This window comes from Serinus canaria, chromosome 1 (genome assembly GCF_022539315.1).
Source record: "Serinus canaria isolate serCan28SL12 chromosome 1, serCan2020, whole genome shotgun sequence".
NCBI lineage: Eukaryota > Metazoa > Chordata > Aves > Passeriformes > Fringillidae > Serinus > Serinus canaria.
In genome coordinates, this window is record NC_066313.1 from 25251409 (window position 1) to 25272743 (window position 21335).

Here is a 21335-nt window from a genome sequence, read left to right on the forward strand (position 1 = left end):
GGAAATTGTGTTCAGTAATTCTCCTTATGTTGTCTTGCCCGGCATGAGAGGAAGAAAAATACCACAGGAATCTTTTATGGTCCAGTCCAATTCTGAACTCTGATCCAAGCCCTGATCAGTGGATGTTGTGGTTTAAAAACCTGTTGACCAAGAACAGATGAATGCAGTAAGAGTTTGAAGGAGGCATGTTTGGTTTCCTGCTCCATGAGACAGCAACATGTGCTGTGCTGATTGACCATGGCCTCATTTCTATAGAGCTGTTGCAGACAAATCAATTGTTCAGCAGTCAGTTTCCTTAGAAGTGAAATAAATCTATGTGATATATAAAGAATAAAATACTTAGCAATATTATGGCTATTTTTGTAATTATCTCAAATAGTGGCCTGTTTCCTGCAGCTTTGAGTCAGGCAGGGAAGATGTCTAGCTCTGAATCCTACCCTGGAGTAAATTATACTTGCAGTTCTTATGAGAGCAAAAAGGAAAGAAAATACTCAAATTGACTTGGTATCTCTTAGGAGACACAACAGCAGGGTGCCAGTGTTACCTGCAGTACCTCGGTAAATGCCTGTGTGCATAGGTCAGCAAAATGCTGTGGGATCTGCAGCTCTGAGAACATCTACCAGTTCTGTGGCCCTCAGGTTTTTTCAAATTATACCTTAAAGATGTGGTGAGTTATTTTCTACATACATATGATGGGTTGATAAAACAAATCAGCAGTTATTCACAGAAGATTTGATTTAACCCATTCTCAAGTATCAGAACACACATCTCTCCTCCATTCTGAATCTTGGGAGCTGACACTTCACTTTACCTAGCATTTGTTGCATTCACTTTCCAGATCACGTGAATGGTCACTGTACAAGCCCAACATCCCAGAGCTGCAGTTCAGGCAAACGACTTTCCAGTGCAGATGTGTCGAGAGCAAACCGCCGAGGGCCCGGCAGGCCCCCCTTCAGGAAAGCCCAGTCTGCAGCCTGCATGGAGATTTCTCTCCCAGTCACCACAGAAGGTGGGTGGCAATGACTCTTTTGCCAGGTATTTGTGAATTTCTCACCAGCTGGGAAAGGGAATAAGTTCAGCAGGATTCTTGTCTGGGTTATTACCTTGAGCAACTAACACTTTTAACTGTGATAGGCTGTCAGCAACACCATGGTCCTGATCCTCTTCTTGTGAGCAGCATTTGTATCCTAAGCCACCCACCTGCAGGGGTATCTGCATCACAGTTACAGCTGGAGCCAGTGCTCCCTGATTTCCACACCTGTTAATGAAGACAGCAAGGGGAATTATGTCACTCAGATTGTCTACCTTTGTATTTTTAAATGCAAATTGTTTCAAATACCTTTGTTATTAGTGGCACATGGCTAGAAGATTTGATTTTTTAATTGTTATGGTAACATAAACCAGCAAATTTTTTCCTCCACATAAATGACTGATTATCAACATAACCCTTTCATATAGCTCTCTTTATTTGCCACACAAACATGGTAAGTTACACTGTCAGATAACAGCTCCTGATGGAAAATATACCACTGCCACAGTAGTTTCTATTGCTGAGTGTTTTTCTTCATCCTATGTAGTACCAAACTCTTCTGGAATTCTTTTATGATGAAATTGCTGCAATATCAGCACTATTTGTACCTGCCAAGGCTACAGTATTATCTAATCCTTTTATGCTTCTTTTTTTCTTCCATGCTCCCAGAATAAATAGGATCACTGGCAGGCAGAACCCACAGCCCCCAAGGTCCCACTTGCTCTTGTGTACAAAACATTCAGTAACATGGTGATACTTTCATGGCATCATGTTGCTTTCTGCATACCTGTGTCATGAAAGATTCACTTTCTGTCATTCATCACTATTTATAATACCTATCAAGTTTAATATAAAAGTGTACCTCTTTCAGAGATAATAATCTAACTTGCTTTCAGGCTTGAGAAGTAAATTGCATTAATTGACATTAAAAATTCCTATTTGAATGTATCACTTAAATAGTATTAAAACTCACAGTAAAGTCAGTAAAATGACTGTTGCAGGAGTGAGCCAGACAATCTCCAGAGTCATTTATATCAGCATGTAATGTGATGGGGCATGGTTGCAGTTTGTCCTTGGGTGTGTGGATTTGTGTACAAGTCACCTTTTAGCAGGTTTGTTGACTAAAATAGTTTTCTGATCACCTGTAGGCTCTCAGTGAAGCAAAGCCTTCTGTGCAGCTTGTCTAAATTATTGGCAGAATATAGTTGGCAGAATTAGTTTTTGAGTTCTAGCTCTACTGCCTGATCTGCCTGGAATGACTGACATTCCACTGTTCTTCATGTATCTTGAATTTCTAGACACACTGTTTTGTCAAGTGGTTTGATGTGTTTCTAAAGGTATGATGCTTGAAAGATTCTTAGTCTGGGTGAGGGAAAAGGAATAAGAGAAGTTAAAAGCTTTGAGAAACAATATGCTGAGAATAAGAATTCTCTCTCCAATGTAAAAGTGGTTTTGATCAAAAACTTCTGGTTGAGCTGTTTCAAAATTAAATGAAAAAATTCTGTCTTTACTAAGAATTTATTGGCTACTTAGGAGCAAATGCTGCAACAAAAAATAGATGTATTACCAAGAAATTATTTCCTATATTTTTATATTCTCATGAGGTGAGTCAAGGTACGTTTTATATCATTTCTAGAAAGGTAGCATTTCAGGTTAGAATTTGGTAGGATTCTATTATTCTACCAGAGTAGAGTTTTGATTAGTTTGCTATCTCAGAAGGACTTCTTAGACATTAAAAAAAAAGCTTTTGTATGTGGATAAATGGTTCCTACCTTTTTTAAGCCTGTCTCCAAGGCACTGATAATACTTGGAGATTTTTTTTAAAATAATGCTTCCAGTTCCTGTTCTTTACAACCTCTTCTATATGATTTGATTAAAAAGATAATACCTTTTGGTAAGTAATCGTAAGACATATATTAGAATAATAGATAAATCTTCTCCCCTGGCATTGGATTTCAAACTCTACTTACTTAAATCTGACCTCCTGGTACAATAGGAACTGTATTTCCAGCATTTTCATCAAGTCTATTTTCAAACTTCCACACAATAAATTCTTCTGACTTCATTCCAGTGAGCTGATTGTCAAGATTTTGCTGACTCTCACCTCTTTACTTCTGCACACGGATTCCTAATATAGACAAACATTTTTGAAGAATGTCTTTGCAATGATGGAAGGAAATGGTGGGGGGGAGGGAAGGGCAGGGTAGTTGTCTTGTTGTCTGCTGGTTGAAATATTGCAAACTGCTCAGATTCATACAGTGCTGATATTTCTCCCACACTCATAGCAGAATAATTCAAAAGCCAAGTAGCAGTGGCAGAGGAGTAGGTGCATCATTACTGTTACTGCCTAAACCTATGTTTTTCTGTCTCTTCATCATCCTCTTTCAGGCTTTTTGAAATGTTGCATGTTTTCTCAGTATCTTTTGCTTTCAGAAATGCACCACTCTCATGGCTGTAGTAAAAAAATCTGTACTTCCTCAGTATTCTATATCTAATCTTAGCAAAAAATTAGGACCTTGCAAAATCTCAATAGCATATTGTTATTTATAAGAAAGAGATTTTTTTAATGTGAAACACTGGAACAGGTTGCCCACAGAGGTGATCCCTGGAAGCATTCAAGGTCAGATTGTTCAGGGCTCAGAGCAACCTGACCTAGCGGAAGCTGTCCCTGTTTACTGCAGGTGGGTTGGAACCACATGACCTCTAAAGATTCATTCCAGGCCAAACTTCTCTATGATCCCACGAGCACTGATTCTAAACAATTTTGTTTTCACATACTTTTGATTAAGCAGTATATTTCTTGAGGTAATATAAGAATTTATGGGCATTGTAAACAAACCCACAAATACAAGAAATTCCATTTCTGAGCTTCAAGTCCCTTTTGAAAAGAAGTTTTTGAGATTTCAGGAATTAGTGATTATATTTCTTTGATAAAGCTTTCTTGCACAGAGTATAAACTACATTTTTTTATTATCAATTTAGCATTGTGCCCTTAAACAGTAATAAAAAAATATACATGACTGCAAATTATTCTTAGGCAATGAAATCCTTACAGGGATTCTGACCCATGATAACATTCTGTAGAATGGGAATGAGTTTTGTCTCCAAGCTTAGTGGATTTCTTTGAGGGCTGTAGCCATTTGCACTGCTCATGTTTCAGTCTGTTCCAGCTCTGGGTTCTGACTAGCACCCATTTTTTTTTCTGCAGGTCTTCAGAGAAACACTGAAATAGGGATTAAATTTTTTTTTACCTTCCTGGGGGAAATGTGTGGCTCGACTGGTTTGCCTTCTGTACTGTGGCACAGACTCAAAATAGTCCATCTCAGCCTAAGAGCTAACATCATAGTTTTTAAACTTGCAGAGATCCCAACCTGATAAAGAATTGTTGTGTACATTATAGATCCCAAATATCTGCTTCTTTTTTTCACAGGAACACCAAAAAAATGTATTTTGTTTGAATTTTTAATTGGAATTTTAGATTAAAGAAAACCCTGAATTAAAGAAAACAGTGGCATTTAAGAATAAAAATAAAATTGCTGTGGGAGGGAGCTCAGTGTGGTTGTACTTGTGTAGCTGGTGGGTCCATGGATGTGTGCACAGAGATGCTGGCACACATTTCTCTTTTGTGTGTTATGAGAAGCCTTTCAGATTTGATGCTTCTTGGTTAGTGGTTGTTTGGGGTTTTTTCTAACACTGCTTTTTAAAGCTATTTTGCATTCTCCAAATGTTTCTCTCTGGCTTGTGCTGGCCGAGTCTGCATTTTTTTTCCTCCTTGTCTGCATCCATGCAGAAATCTGGGCATTCTGCATACACCTGTGGTTCCATCATACACCATGGGAACAAAGTAAAGACAGAGGGGAGATTTTCCTTTGAAGTGTTGTGTTTGGAAATTCATTCAGCAGCAGTGACAGAAAACTGTCTTCCTTTTTTTTACTATTATTTGTATTCCCATTATATAGTTTTTAATTAGTCCAGCCTAATCTCCTTGTTCTATAAAGGTTAGTTACATATTGGTGTTACAAAATTGCCTCTGAACAAGGAATCCCAGCAAGGTTTTGCTGTGCATTGTAATTTTCTAGGAATGCTTAGAAGAAAGACTTGGAATTTGCTTTAGCTTTCCTTTAAAACAATTCAGTTTCAGCACTTAGCTTTTGGATTAACTCTTTTGAATATATGTAGTTAAAATTTGATACAGAGCACTTGAATTGAAATGTCACTGTGAGCTGGCAAAACGAACCATTCAAGTAGTTATTATTTTTAATAACCTTATCAAAATTCTATGGCAAGGGCAACACAATTTCCATTTTAACTGATCCAGTATACTTTAATACCTGAAGTTTTTCTTTTGTGTCTGTATATGCATAGGATGACTGCCAGTTTTCAGGGATAAGTTATTCTCTCATGTGCATGATTTTGCCCTATTTGTTTTGGAGAATATGCAGTATTTGGTACATACTATATAATTTAAACTTTTTTTATTCATCAAAGTATTTGTGAAAACTACCATTAAAACAGCCTTTTAAGTATCCTGATGGAAGCTTCATGATAAGTCCAGTGTGCTGGAGCTGGGGTCTTGAACCATGATATTGAGTAGTTATCTTAGGAAAAAGGCTACTGCCTGAGGAAGGAGACTCACCTGGTGTCGTGCTGAGCATTGCAGTGTTTGCTATGTAATTTATATACAATTTATATAATTTTTCTCCTGTCAGTTATGGCTGTGCTGTTAAGCTGTCTCCATTTTTTGCACTGGATGAGTAAATGTGGCCATGAGGTTTCCTTCCCATGTGGCAAGGTGGGGCTAGAAGAGGGAGGTTTCTATTTTTATCACTGGCTCTTCTTTTTCTTGAGTTTCTTGGGTCTGAAGCCCACATGTGGATGTGGGGTAGGTAAGGATGGCCAAGAGGATGGTTGGTGTAGTTTTTAAGGCACTGCTTCCTAGGCCTCCAAGGAAACTGAAAAAGAGCCTGGTTGCTTGATATAGAAAAATATTGGGGAAAAAAGCACAAAATTATTCAAATGCATGGCCGGGTACTGCAGAGAGAAAGGGAATAGTCAGCTGTCTGTGTCTCTTGAGAAAAGGACAGGACATAAATTACTAAGGCAGAAGCCTGACTTAAGGAAGACAGTTGGGGATTCATTTTGATCACAAGGGTAGTTAACTGCAGAAATTAATTCTCTGAGGAGGTTATTGCTTCTCTGGCAGGTTTTCAGAACAGCTCATGTTCTCCAGCACATTCCCTTTGCCAATATTCTCTGTGTTGCAGAGTGGATCATTGCTGGTAAACTTCCTTGCCCAAGCAGCCAAGCCAGACTGACACTTACCTGATCCCCTGGCACATCAGTCCTGGGGCCACGCTTCACCAGGCCCCTGAGTGCCATGGCTTTTCACAGCTGGACTTTCATAGCATATGGAAAAGCCCTTCGCTTGATTAAGTCATTCATTCATTCATTCATTTATTGGGGAGGGGCTGATGGTGTTGATTCTTCCTGTAAATCATTTGAATTTTGCTAGTGTCTGAAGTTACTTTTGCCATCAGTGTAATTGGTAAGACTTGTATAACAGGAAAAAACTTAGAGACACTATGGTAAACCACAGTCCCCACTAACATTTCTCTTTGTCATCATATTTCTTGTCTGTGCAGAGGAGCAAATGAAAATGTTGCAGAGAAGACCTGTTCTAGATCTAGAAAGTGTGTTTCTTACTTTCCTAGGAGTATATTTTCTGTTAGGTTCTGATAGGATGGACTTGATTTCCTATGAGAATCTGCAAATTTTTCTTGTTTTTAAAACAACCAACTCAATGAAAATATTGTTGTTCTTACAGTCACTGAATGTCTAGTCAGTTTTAATTTAAATAATGATTTGATTCCAGGTGAAGTTAGTTTCACACTGTACTCTAGGTATGTTGAATTTGAAGGTGGGTTATGTTAAATTTGAGCCCTGAGTACTCAAATTTAGGGTTTTTTCCTCGCTAGCCATCACTTCAGATCAACACAAAGTTGATCACTTTCCTTGGCTGCCTCTTCCACTCCCCGTGCCCCTGGAGGTTCAGGTTTTTTGGATATTTGAACTTTTACCCCAGTGACAGCCTGGGGATGAGGCTGAGGTCCCCAGCGCCATGGGTGGCCCAGGTGAGAAAGGTGTGGAGGCAGGGATGTTGCCATGCCATGGCTTCATCAACTTCCATGATGCCTTTCGTCTCCACCTTACCCTTGGGTACTTCCATGTATAAAAGTTATACAAGTTATTCCTCCTGAACCATCAGTGTCATGAAAGATGTTTCAGCAGAATGGCTAGTTCAGGTTGGGGCTTCAGTTCTAGAGAATTGTGATGTCTTTGATTAAAGAACACATGTCCAAGCTCATAAACTAAGTCCAAATTGAGTTTTTAGTCATGTTAATGTAAAGACAATTTGCTTGTGTAAGTCAAGGGAAGTGATTCACACAATTAAATATGGAAGTTTGATAGATTCTTACTGCAAAGATCTTTTGCATTTTTATAGAAAAAATGCAAAAGATCTTTGCATTTCTACTTTTTCAACTTGAAGAATATTCTGCCCTGAAAACTCCCTTCTGTTTTAAAAACTTGCTGAACTAAAACATAAGCCTCAAGTTTACTATATTCCAGAAATACCAAAGATCCCGGTCTACTGTCTTGAATCTATTTTCTGTTTCAAGCCTTTATTTGCCATCCATTTCATCAGTGTTGTGTCAGTGGGAATTCCATGAAACCTTTCAGGTTACACTGCCTTAATTGTAGCAGCTTCAGGGCAATACATTTCAGAACTTTCTCTGGGGAGGGTCAGGCATCCCACAGCTGTGAGCTCCATGAGAGCACAGCCACAGCCATTCCAGTGGTTGGAATGCTCTGCAAGCTGCATATCCACAGCATAGTTTTAGGGTAACTTATATAAGTTGATCTGGTAGGAAATCATTTGCAATAAAGTTCCAGTACATTATTTGTGCTTAGGACAACTTCTGCTGCTTTCTAGTGAGTTGTCTTCTGTGGAATGCAGCTTTAGAGTGGCGCTGTTAAAATGTTGGTTTTATAGCTAATCAAATGTGCAGCGTTCCTTCATGTGTGTTCTGTCCTGCCCCCTTCTCCTCGGTGTTGCTGAAGCATGGCAATCAGCACCATGTTTGGTCTCTGTGATGTTACTGTGCACAAATTCATGCTGTAAGTATAATTCCTTTACCATATATTTCCCTTGACATTCAGAGCTTTGAATGCTTTCCTGACTACATAAGTTTGAAAGTGACAGATTTCTCTTAAAATGTAAGATGATGGTCTTAAAAGGGCAAATGTTTTAAATAGTTCCATTGGCCTCTGTTAGGTTTGGTGTTTGGGATTAAAACTTTTAGAATTCTCCAAGTGAGGAGAATATAAACCATTCCACTTTCTTTTTTTCCAGAATATATTGATTTCCATGTCAAAAAGGTCAGCTTTTATATATATTTCATAAACAAATCAATTACTCATTACTTTAAAATCAGAAAAGGACCTATAAATAGCATCTAAGACTGACAATCAATTGCAAAACTCTTCAGTAATGAATGTAAATATTTCCTATGAAAATGTTGGTCTTTGTTACTGGTAGGTTGAGGTTTTTTTCATTCCTCTTAACATGTGATGCTTCTATTTTCCTCATTCCTAACTTCATAAAGACAGTCAGTGCTCAGGGCTGCTTTTGTATAAATGTCATGATGATGTCTGGCTCAGTCATTCCTGTCCTTTTGCAATGCATGTGCCTTTGTGGCAGTGGGTGGCATTCCCAAGTGCTCCAGCACTTCCATGGAATCAGGACATCCTCACACGATGAGTGGCACTGCACTGCTCACACACGGATGAACAGAGGACTCGAAAACACCATCTCCTTTTTTAACCTGCCTGTGCATTGAAGTGTCCTGTGTGTTTTTCCATGAAGTTGGAAGCAACTTAGAGAGGTTTTGGTTGCTTTTAAGTCATAAAGTTTCTGTTTGTATGCTGCTGGCTCATCACCCAAATTTAACAACAGCGTCACAAAGGAAGCTGGTTCCTGAGTTTCCATCTGCAGCTCATTAACCCAAACCATGCATAGGATGGGGCTGAATGAAAACATTTTGAAGTAAGCAGGGCTACTCTTGGGACAGCAGTGGTGTTTATTCTGTGTGGCTTTGACCCATGGAATGCAGCTTTTTGAAATGCACTGACTGCAGGAAGTAAAGCTTTAGCTCAGAGCTGTTCATCATCCAACAGCAGCATCTCCCAAATTCCAGCCACTACTTAGCACTCAGGGGCCACTGGGTCCCTCTGATGGTGCTCTCTGCTGCCAGCTGCAGGAACAGCTGGGAGACCTATATAGGAGAAAAGAAAAGCCAAGAAACCACTAGGATGTGGTGGTCTGAGGGGCTGTGTGGGACCTAATGGATCCTGGGTGTTGGATATGTGCCTCTCAGAGAAAGGGAATACTGGGCTGCCTCAAAGCAGAAAGCAATCTAGAGACAGGAGCAAATTTATGAGACAGTGCCATGTAGCAGGATGTTCTCCAGAGGAGGAGAGGATGGAAACTTCTGAGGAGCTTTTCACAGGTGAATGTCCTCTTCCCTCACTGAAGCACAGAGTCCAAATCAACTTTGACCTCTGTCACAAGGAAGTGATCCTAGCTCAGGCTCCTGCAGAAAAATGTAGCTGACATTCTGGCTGCACCCATCATGCAGAGCAAGAAAAGAGAAATAGAACAGAAAACCTGGAATATGGAGGTTGGGTTAAGGATTGCTACAGACTGGCAAGTCAACTTTGAGAAGACAGGATGTCATTTAAGACACAGAAATCATACTAGCAAATGATTTGACAAATTTTAAAACTTCCCAAGGAAAGTGCTTTTGTGTTTCTCCTGGATACAATTGCATGCTTTCTAGATGAAGAATTTGGGGTAGAATCCCTTTGAGAAAAGAGTCTTAGGGAACAAGACTTAACTAAATTTTATCCTGAAATCTAGAAAGAGTAGAGATTTCTACCTTGCTTTAGAGCCAGCCAATAAAGTCACATAGCAGTTGCAGACTTTGCTGTTCAAATATGTTTAATGACATCGAATTTTGGCATATGTCTTGCTGATCTTTAGAATTTCAGTTTGAGTAGTGTATTTAATAGAAAATGGCACAGTATGTTCCCAAAAGTGTCCTAAAGATTATATCAGTTAGTGTCAGTTTTGCAGAGATGTATTAGTTAACTGTACTGCACAGGAGTGAGGAACATTTCTTGTTAATTTAGGGAGGGAGAAAACTTGATGACACATGCAAATGGCACATCATATATTTAAGTAATGTGTATGTCGCCTACACTAACTGCATTTGTCCTTTCAACATCTTTCTTAGCTTGAGCAGCACCGTTTTTGAATTTTATGTGACTGTGATATTAATGCACCTGTTAAAGAGAAGATTAATTACATAATAGCATTTTTATTAAAGATTAGGTACCCTTTGGGAGAATATATATATATATATAAAAAAAAAAAAATATATATATATATATATATATATCCCTGATGATTTCTGCCATGAAATTACTGTCTTCCTTTCTTTACCTGGCAGCTGCCAGTGCTCAGGAAGGAGCTGGGCCAACTTGTTCCCTGCAGGAGGAGCACAAAGTTCTTGGGGTTATGGAAGACACTAATTCTCAAGGTATTAGCAGCTGTGTCTGTAGGTGTGCCAACAATCCCAGTTTATGCAGCTACATGGAGCAGTGCTGAGACACAACTAGAGAGCTACAACAGTGCCTACATGAATGTGGAAATGGGGTGAGGGCAGTGCTTGGAAGTTCAAGTAGACATAAGCTTCTCTTCCATGAGAGTGGAACTGAAGTGCCAGGAACAGCTGTCCTGTGGAGCTCCTCTTTGACATGCTACAGGTGCCCTCAAAAGACAGAAGGTGGCCCAAGTGTGAAAGAGTAGCAGGAGACTCTGCCCCAACCCTGTGTGCCAACACTTTAGGCAGAATGCAGAAATATTTGGTGTGGTTCCAGCAGTGCTTCGCCCTGGTTCTCTCCAGTCTTCCCCAGGGAGCTGCAGCGCGGAGATGACTTTGCACTCAGGCAGCTGGGCAGGGGAACGCAATGCTGCAGTTTGTTGTCTGAGGAAGAGATTCCCTGGCAAAGCTGCTGCTCTGGTGGAGCACAGGAACCATGTATACAATGTGGGGATTAGCTCAGTTTTAAGCTGGAGTATGTGAGAAAGTAATTTTCTAATTTTATCCTTAACTATGGCAGAAACTATTCCTCTTTTTAGACACTTCTACTGGCTCTGGAGAGGTGTCTCTTCTGAGCTATAAAAAGGACAGTTTTGTACCAGATACAGATCTGCTTCATAATGATAGGTTCAGGAGCAAGACTTTTATCTCAGATCCAGTACCTTCAACTATTTCTCTACCTCCAGTTATTATTGTTGCAAAAGAGCATGTGGGGTTTCCAGTGATCTGATCCCATGTTTAACTACAGGTTGGTAAGCAGCAGCACTGGCATAAATTGTTTTGCAAGGACTGTGCAGCAGCCAGCCCATCTTCCCTCTGGCTCCTTGACTCTTCGGGAACTTTTTACCTCTCTGTGCTTTACAGCCTCTGATGTTGCTGCTAATGCCAGGATCCCTCTCACACAGCTTTGTGCTTCCTGCCTGGCACTAGGCAAAGCAAAGCAGAGCTCCTCAGCCTGTTCGTGGTTACCTCTCTCTGAAAAGCTCTGAGAGAGTCTCTGTACCTGGGCACTTGCAGTGGGGAGAGCACAGCTCTATCTCCAGCTGGCTCTCGATGCTGCCTGCTAGAGCTCAGGCAGTGCCAGTTCACTCTGCAGTTGTTGCCAAGGGCACAGAACAGGTTTGTCACTTCTCTCCCTGGGAAGCCAGAGTGGATGTGTACCCTGAGACGTTTTGGAGACTGGGCTCAGCTCAGCAATGGGTATCTTTTCCCCAGGGAGCAGTTATTAATACCTTCACAATAAATGATGGCTGTGAACACAGTGCTAGCATGTCCTAGTGATGGCAACAAGATCAGAGCAGGGGACGCATGCTCTGAAGCTGGTAATGGCATCTCCCTTCATGTCCTGCAGCAATGAGATACATGGATTAATTCTAAATGCATTGGTAACATATGGGTCTAAAATTATTTTGTGCTATTTAGAACAAGTCCTTTGAGCTAAGGCTGTTGTAAATTCTAATTAGTCCAGGCTAATCTCCATAATAGGCAGCTATTTCTAATGAAGATCTAACTGATGATGTCTGACAGCATTTTCCACGCTTATTTATACACTGGCAGGAAGCTGGTATCATGCTAGGGTCACAATGTTTGCTCAGGTTAAGAAAACTTTATTTTCTGTACTCTGCAGGGAGTTTGTATTCGCTGCAGGCTTGTGCCTGTTCCCAGAGCACTGATTTATGCTTGTTTGCTTGTATCTATTTGTGCAGAAAATAGGGAAAACTCCTTCAGCCGTTCCCGAAGCTCCAGCGTGTCCAGTATCGACAGGGACTCCAAGGAGGCAATCACAGCTTTGTACTTCATGGAGTCCTTTGCCCGAAAGAACGACTCCGCTGTTTCCTCCTGCCTCTGGGTCGGAACAGGCCTCGGAATGGTCATAATCCTGTCCCTTAATCTGCCTGCCAGCGACGACTTACGGCAGTCAGAGCCGGTCATGGTGTCACCAAGTGGTGAGAGTGCAGTTCTTTTCCTGCTTTTCATTTGGCTTGGTACAATGGGGCAGTAACTGCATGATTTTGTATGGCCTTTTGGGCAGAAGTGTCTCAAAAAATCAAGCAGTGGTCACTTACTGAGTGGAGGGCACATGGGTAAAGATGCTCATGAGGGACCAACAGCTTCACGGACTGAGACACTTTGGTTGTGTTAGCTCCAAAGATTGCCTTGTGTAACAGGCAAAGTTACATGTTTCTTGTGAGGACCAGAGCTCCTTCATATTGTGAAATTGCAGTCCTGTTTGCAGTTCTGTCTGGAATTCTGCTAGCAGTTTGGCTGTCTCAGTATCAGAAAGCTGCAGAGAAGCAGAATGGAGTTCAGAAAAGGAAACAAAAATGTTGGCAGGTCGCTGTACCAGGGGAGATCCTTGGCTGAGTGAGTGGCAGATGGTGTAGCAGAGAGAACAGAGGGCTGAGAGGTCAGGTCTGAGGAGAGGCAGCATGTGCTTAAAAAATGGACAAAAAATGGAGAATGCACAGAAGCAGGTTTCCCACCCCCAGTTTGTTTAGAAAAACAATGCTGGAAGGTCACCAGACTTGGAGCAATTTTACTGCTGGGGAATACATATTCTACTAGTATAATGTAGAGATAAACAACAGGCCATCTTTAACAGCATGTATTACATCCATCATTATAGATATCAGCTGCCTGAGACCTTTCCAGGACTGGCAGGCTGTTTGTTCACCTTCTCATGTGCTCAGAAAGAACTGAGCAAGCACACCTTGTCACCTTGGCTGGATTAATGTGTGAGCTGTGTTTACAAAAGCTGGTGTCAGCTGTGCTGTGCTGACAAGCAGCCTGGTTGTGGTGCCAGTGCCAGTGAGAGGAAATTCTGTTCTGCAGGCACCGTCCTGACACTGAAGGGAGCTGTGCTGACCTTCGCGTGCTTGGACTGCATGGGGACACTGACACATCAGCCCTACGAAGTATGGAGGGATCCACACAGTGCTGATGACGGTGACAAAACAAGGAAAAGGAAACTTGTCATGCATTCCCCTTCCTCCTCCCAGGATATGGGTGATCATCAATTTGCAGTCATTTGTTCAGAAAAACAAGCCAAAGTCTTCTCATTGCCTTCCCAAACATGTCTTTATGTCCACAACATCACCGAAACGTCCTTTTTATTGCGAGCAGATGTGGTCACCCTCTGTAACAGCGTCTGTCTGGCGTGCTTTTGTGCTAATGGGCACATCATGACACTGAGGTACTTATCTAACTAATCTTGTGGCAAAACTAAGCAAAGAGGTGGCACGGTGCTGTGCCCACTTGTGTTTGCTCCAGAGCGCCCGATGCTCTGCATTAACTCCCTGGTGGGTGTGTTTAATTCCCTGCCTTGATGCAGCCATACCTGATCCTTGGGCTGTCTCCACCTGGGGAGTTAAGGCAGGCAGGTGCACAGTAAAGCAAGCTCCTGGTGTTTTTTAGTGGTCCCCTACCTGTGACAGTTGATGGCTGGTGATTCTTAACTATGATAAAAGAAAGCCCTGATAATTTTGCCCAGTTATGGTGGGTCAGGTATAGAGGAGTATAAAACTCAGCCATAGAAAGGGTTCTGTTTATCCTTTGTGAAGTAACAAGTCCCACTCTTGGTGCTTCTGAAGCTTTTCTGTTCAGAGCACTTGGTTCCCCTTCCTTGCCCCCTCCCCATGGGAGCTGACGGTGCAGTAACCCTGTAGTTGTACCTTCACCTTGCTGCTCCCTGTTTCCCTGGCCAGGCCATTTAAATTTGGGAAAGTACTGCCCAGAACAGCAAACCACAGGAAGCTGGAGGACAGCAAAGGCGAGGCTGGAGCCTTTGTCCACCGAGTGGAATCAGGGCCCTGCCAGGCCCTTTCCTACAGATGTCCCTGCAGGCCTTGCCCTGCAAACGACCCAGCCATGTGGCACAAGCCATACCGTGCCACATCCCATATCCAGACAGAAGTAGAAGCCTTGGGGCCATGGAGGCAAGGCAGCTGAAAACCCCTCCGTGCAAGCAAACAAAATACAATGGGAATGCAGCATTTTTATGGCAGAATTTTTCAGCTTAGAGCTGTACTTTAACTGTTGCAGTTATGACGAGCAGAAAGTGAAGTGTTGGTTTAAAATGCAGGCACAGAGCAGGTGTACCACGTGTGGCAGCTGGTGACTAACCTGGGAATGTGATTCTCCTCAGCTTGCCCAGCCTTCGCCCTCTGCTGGACATCAACTATTTGCCTGTGACAGACATGAGGATAGCACGGACCTTTTGTTTCACCAACGAAGGGCAGGCTCTGTACCTGAGCTCTCCCACAGAGATCCAGCGCCTGACCTACAGCCAGGAGATGTGTGACAACCTGCAGGTAGGGCTCACACCTCACCCTGGTTCCTGTGTGGGGGAGGGATGGTGGCCTCACTCATCAGGGCTAAAGTGGCCCTGATAAGCACAGTGCTGCAGGGGCAGGACAGATCTGTTCCTCTCCACTTTCCCTGACTGAATAATGCCAAAGCAACAGAGAGAGGTCAGCAGCTCTGTTTTTCCTTGGGCTTTTTCTTGCATTCTCACCTGCACCTGTGCAAAAAGTCTTTACAATGTTAGAGATGGGCTGGTTTGGCTTGGTTCTTTTACAATGAAAATGCAAATAAAAATGTCATTTACTGAAGGGAAGGAATTGTGAGAGTTTACAGGGAGAAACATGAGTAATAAAAGGAAAAGAAAAAAAAAAAAAAAAAGAGGGGGAATAAGTTCTGGGTTATATAATTACCAGTGAACCAGAATGGAAGTATAAAAGAAATGGTCCTGCCAGCACTCATTATGCCCTAGGGAATAACATGTGCTGAGCTGCTCAACTCGCATCACAGCACTGACTGTCTCAAGTCTGAAAAGGCACTTTGAGGAGTGAGCATTGCACACCAGCTTTTGTGCACCAGAGAGGAGATTATTTTGCAAGGAGCCAATTTAAAATAATCTAAAGGTTTGACCAATGCATCTTCGACTGTGGACCTACAGCAAGAGGCTGTTACAAGTTAGATTGGTTTTTTTACCAGCCTTAACAGTACCATGCAATTACCAAGCAAAGGGAAATACAGCCCTTGCTTCTCTGTACTCCTGGACTGTGGCTGCTTTTATCTTGGCTTTTAGGCAAAAAAAGGTTTGCATGGTCATTATGTGTGTACAGAAAGCAGCTGACCCAGTATCACCTGCTACTTGAGAAAAGAAAGCTGGGCTGCATGAGAGCTCCACTTAGGCTCCAAGGGCTGCAGTAATTTTTCTCCCCAGAGCAGGTGACTGTGCAGAGGAGCAGTGGCTGTGAGTCACAGCGCTGTCCCCGTGCTCAGCCCCCAGGAGCGAGCGCTGTGTGCAGCACAGCAGCTGGATCTGCCTGCTGAGGCTTGGCTGAGCAAACACAGAGCTGAGCAACAGGGCAGAAACTGTTCTCAGTACACACAGCCCCCCGGTTCCAAACACTAATGGGACTGCACACTTTTCCCATCGGTTTTCCAGAGAGCCTGCTTTTCCTAATACTGCTGCAAATAAATCTGAGCCTGACATTTGTTGGGAGTGACTGTTCCAAGATATGGCACCAGAGCAGTGCCTTCAGCAGATGTGCTTATTTAGCAATGCTGATGGCACACTAATGGGGTGGGGGAAAGCTGTATGAAGGTAATGAATTTTGTTTAGAAAGGAAAAAATCAACTAAATGACAAACCACCAAACTCTGAATTGCTGGCAAGCATTGAACTCAGGTGTGCTATAAAAAGAAAGCAGAGTGACTGCCCAGCCTGGCTGGGCAATCGCTAAAGCAAAATACATAATCCACAACAAATTGTTCATTCAATTATAGTGTCACCTCTGCTGTTTCTTAGCAAAATGTGACCTTATCACTGGTATTTTCATTCTGTATTAGCTGTAGTTTTTTCTGGTAACATGGGACTGAGCAGTGACAAACCAATCCCTTTGAAAGCATGAGTGAGTCCTGTTAGCCTAAGCATTTGTCAGAATACACAAATATTACCTGCACCATACTGGTCACACAACTGACTCTTTTAAAACTAGTTGATTAGATCCCGTGCATGTGGCTTGTTAATGAAAATCAAGAAAACACTTAGAAACACTTTCACCTCACTAACCTTTTACATGGACTTTTTTCTGGCTTTACTAGGACATGCTTGGGGATTTGTTTACTCCTGTGGAAACACCAGAAGCCCAAAACAGAGGCTTCCTCAAAGGACTTTTTGGAGGAAGCGGACAAGCTTTTGACAGGGAGGAGCTTTGTGAGTAATTTATTGTTTGGGGTTTTTTGGGCAGAAATTCATTCTTGAGATCTCCTGCCCTTGTCATCTAGGAATGGAGCAGTACTCAAGATTTAGATGACTGATGAAAAGAGAAAGTTGACCTGGTGAAGGAAGGGGAGGGTCCTTGTCTGCCATTCCATAACTCCTTCACCTTGGCAGCTTCTTTTGATCAGCTGAGTGGAGGGCACACGACTGTACTGCAGATGTGGTGGTGGCAGAGCAAAGCCTTCCAGATGTGCCACCTGCCCCTCGAGTGGTGTCACTGCTGCAAGGAGGCAGCTCGAGATTGGGCAGCACTGACAGAGCCAGGCCAGGAGCTCATCCCCGTCTCTCTGTCTGTCCATTCTCCTCTGCAGTCGGCGAGGCCACAGCAGGAAAAGCCTCTCGCAGCCTCGCCCAGCACATCCCTGGATCCGGCGGGATTGAAGGCGTGAGAGGAGCCGCGGGCGGCGTCATTGGGGATCTGACGCGAGCGCGCATTGCCCTGGACGAGAGGGGACAGAAGCTGGGCGAGCTGGATGAAAGGACTGCCAGCATGATGGCCAGCGCAGAGGCGTTTTCCAAACATGCACACGAGGTAGGAGCCTGGCACCCCCACCCTGCAACTGGGAACTGCAACCCTGCAAACCAGCCTGTGCTTCCCTTTGGGAAAGCCAAGTGCCCTTCTCTCCCTTCACCCAGTCGTGGTGTTGGAGATGTGCTCATGTCAGCTGGCACAGCATTGTTCCTGCTCCCAGACTATCAGAATGCCAAAAATAAACACAGCCCTTCCTCTCACGTTTCCAGAAATGAGCATCCATTGTTAGCCTCTGATTTTAGAACATGGCACTTCTCATCTTGCCTTTCTCACTAATTTGTTGTTTGTTTTTTTAAGCCACTTAATGCAGCACATCCATGCAGTAGGGCAGAAAAGAGGTAGGTGGATGAGTGTAGAGGAACCTTTACAGATCTTACTGGGAAAAGGAGAAGATTACTAGTACAGCCCTGTGGTACTGTTATGTAGAATAGGCCTTGCCAGGAATAGGAATAGCTTCTGTGCTTGGAGCTGGAAATGGAAAGCTTTTCCATCCCACGCTGTTAAGACTGGGAAAACTAAAATGATTTTTCTTGAAGATAAAACAACATCAAAGCACACTTCCCAAAATGCACATTTTTCATTTAATGCGCATCACATCTCTGGACAAGACCTTTACATTTTTACTGGCTTTTGTTAGCGTGAGACAGAAAGAATGTGCCCTGAATTGCAAGTTTATATAGTCAGGGCATATCTACTATGCTCCATAGAGAAGTGTCTTTTTATACCTATAGAAAGCAAGTTCCTTTAATTTTTGAAGAAGAAGAGTGGTTAAAGTTCCTCAGGGAAAATCTTCTAAAACCAGCAATAGCAGGTAACGCTTTTCAAATGTAATATCTATGAAATTAAATATGAGATCTCAGTGGACCCAAGACCTGCTGACATTGTTAGTGAAGGATTGCGTTGTTCTGCATTTATTAATTCTGAAGTTTGACAGTTAATGAGCCTAGGTCATGTGTGGTCTCTCATGTGCAGGGTGGTGTTTGATTGCCATTTGTTTGGTTTTTTTTCCCATCTCTGTAGGTGATGCTCAAATACAAGGACAAAAAGTGGTACCAGTTTTAGACTTTCAAAGAAGCTGCTTGTGGCTTTATTAAGAACACTTTTCAGGGAAGCAGCCTTTATTCCCAGATCTACCAGTCACTGGCCAGAGACAGTTTTTTCTCCTAGAAGATGTTTTCCTGTTACTGTTATTGGATTCATCACAGTGGACGTCAAGGAGAAATTTTACAGACTGTGGGATGAAGCTGGAATCATGAGGGTCTTTCCAACAGCTGACTCTTGGGGGGGCCAATTTTTTTCCCAAAAGGAACTCAACCATCACTGTGGCATGTAGTTTTTCAGAAGCTGTAGGTATGAACTGTGGGGAGTGTGTCTGGTTAAAAATATTCTGTACAAACTCGAATGTTAATGCACTTATAAAACTTTGCATGACTAATTGCCAACTTAAAAAAAAAAAAAAAGAGAAAAAGGAAGCATGTTGTGACCGAAGAAAAATGGGATTTATTTCTATTCTGAGCAAAAAAAAAAAAAAAAAAAAAAAAAAAAAAAAAAAGAAGAAAAAAAGGAAAACCACCTTAAATGACAAAAAAAATCTTTATTTTTTAAAAGTTACATTATGAAAAGCCAGGACATTTCAAGCATGTTTGCTACGGTTCTCCACATAAAAATTAGTTGAGCTGCATTTTCTTATCTGCTATTTATTTGCTCAAGGCAGTGCTCTTTAACTCCTACCAGAAAAATAAATAAATTTAAAATCCTATCCCCAAAATTTAACAATTTTGCAGGTAGCTGGACAGGCACTATCTAAAAAGATCATTAAGGCTTGTGCATAGATGGTTTATTTGCAATTCAGAGCACATGAAACATCATCCTAATCTATACTTTTTAAAATGTGCTCTAGATTCATCTGCTTTCCTTGAAGGGGGGCTGTGGCACTTCTCATCCCCGTGGAGTCTGTATCACTTGGTTGCCTTATTTCCCAGTAACAGGAATAGAAAACCACCTTTGAAAAGCATTTCTTCAAGTTAGGAAAGGCAAGATGGGAAACCACAGTCCCATCAAACACTGCTCACAGAGGCTGCTTTAGCAGCTTAAGTGCTCAGCAGAGATGATGAGAGGGGGCCTGCACAGAAACCCCCCACAAACCTGTGACAGAGAGAGAGATTAGAGCAGGAACACTACACAGTGGGCCAGGGAGGAGCATGGAAAACCATTGTCAACATATATATGGAACACAGATACAAAGTGACCCCATGGTGAGTGGCAATTTATGCTCTGCTCACACTGCTAAAATTTGCTTCTGCTTCAGAGTGGCTTGTTTGGTTTTTGCAGTGAATGCTGCAGGAAACTCTGCAACCTGCAGCCACAGAAGAGAACAGTAAGCTGGATTTATTGCCTATCCTCCTGGAGTGCTCCACCCTATCCTACAAGGCTCACAGGTCAACACTTAGGTTAGAAATTTTTCCAAGACTGGCCTGGAAACAAGGCACTGAAGGCTTGTTTTCATGTGTCTGGACATAGTTTCAAATTAGAAAAAAGAAAGTGAGGAAAAACTGGACAAACAGCCTTTAAAATTTTTCTTTTGAGGAAGTATAACATCTTCTGTCTCTTCGAGGAACCCTGATGGACACTGATGGAGACAGGCACCATCCCACTCCCACCTAGACCTTAATTTCACTGGTATTTGTATCATCACAGTGTTCAGATGATCCCTCTCAAAGACATCTTCTTCTTCCTTTTTCTACAATAAAATACAGCCCAGGAAGCTGTACCATCCACAAGTCTAGCCTCACAACTGGCCCTCTGCACAAGTTAAAGGGTTGGAAGAGATTTGAGGGGTTGAGTTTTAAATTCCCATTGTAGCAGAACCGAATTTCATGATTTACAGGATTTTGACATTTTGCTGTAGCCGAAACCAAAATGATGGACAGGTCTAGCTCAACTAGCAGTGAGACCTCCCAAGTTTCTCTGGCACAGGAGAAACTTCTCTATGGTGTCAGAACTGTAGAAACTTGGCAGGGAAAAAGGTCAAAGCCTGAGCAATGTCTGGGTTTCTGGTGAGAGCTCAGGAACTGGAGTTTTCCATGACCCAAGAGGATTTCTCAGTGTGCATGTGTGCAAGGATAAGCCAAACTTGCCAATCTGATGCCAATAGGAACTGGGTTGGGGAATTCCTTCGAGGGGCTGGGTCACAGAAGTAACCACTTGTGCCTGTGAGGAAGCACTGCTCTAAGCAGGCATTGAGAATGAGAAATAAAGGAGATTATGGCAATTTGATCTTCAGTCCAAACCTGCATTCACTGGGCCTGTGCTCCAGACCCACTGTCTCTGGGCAACACAATCATTTGGGGCAGCATTCAAAATGTCCAGCAGCCAGATTATTTTCCCTTCTGCCCTGGTGTGTGGCAGTCAGAAGCAGCCCCAGAGGCTGATTGGAATCATGGGATCTTTGAAGAAAACTTAAGAGCAACTTCTGACTGCTGATCACTGCAGCTCACCCAGAGAGGAAAGTGTCCTCAGCAAGTCTTTACACAAGGCCCAACCGGCTCTGGCTGCCAACAGTCTTTAACACCAGGGTGAAAAAAAAAACCTGCCAGTAGATTTCCATTTGCATTTTTATGCAACAGAGAAATGAGAATTTAGCAGCCCTCAAACTTACAATTTTTAATGCTAAACTTTTAAGCAACTTTTCTTTAGTACTCCCCATCAGGTCACAGCTTTCCACTCGTATATTTTACATATTTCCAGACAGTTACCAATTACA

At 42.4% G+C, this 21335-nt stretch overlaps 1 protein-coding gene across 1 annotated transcript in view; it reads left to right on the plus strand.

Annotated features, from left to right (window-relative positions):
• The window catches only part of STXBP5L (syntaxin binding protein 5L), a 179842-nt gene extending 160701 nt beyond the window's left edge, over positions 1-19141 (plus strand). Inside the window, exons 20-26 of the mRNA XM_018908173.3 lie at positions 839-1009; positions 12459-12698; positions 13585-13945; positions 14897-15062; positions 16863-16974; positions 17352-17572; positions 18593-19141. Coding sequence (XP_018763718.1) covers positions 839-1009; positions 12459-12698; positions 13585-13945; positions 14897-15062; positions 16863-16974; positions 17352-17572; positions 18593-18634 — 1313 coding nt within the window. The 3' untranslated portion in view covers positions 18635-19141. The remainder of the gene's footprint in view (positions 1-838; positions 1010-12458; positions 12699-13584; positions 13946-14896; positions 15063-16862; positions 16975-17351; positions 17573-18592) is intronic.
• The last annotated feature ends 2194 nt before the right edge of the window (positions 19142-21335 follow it).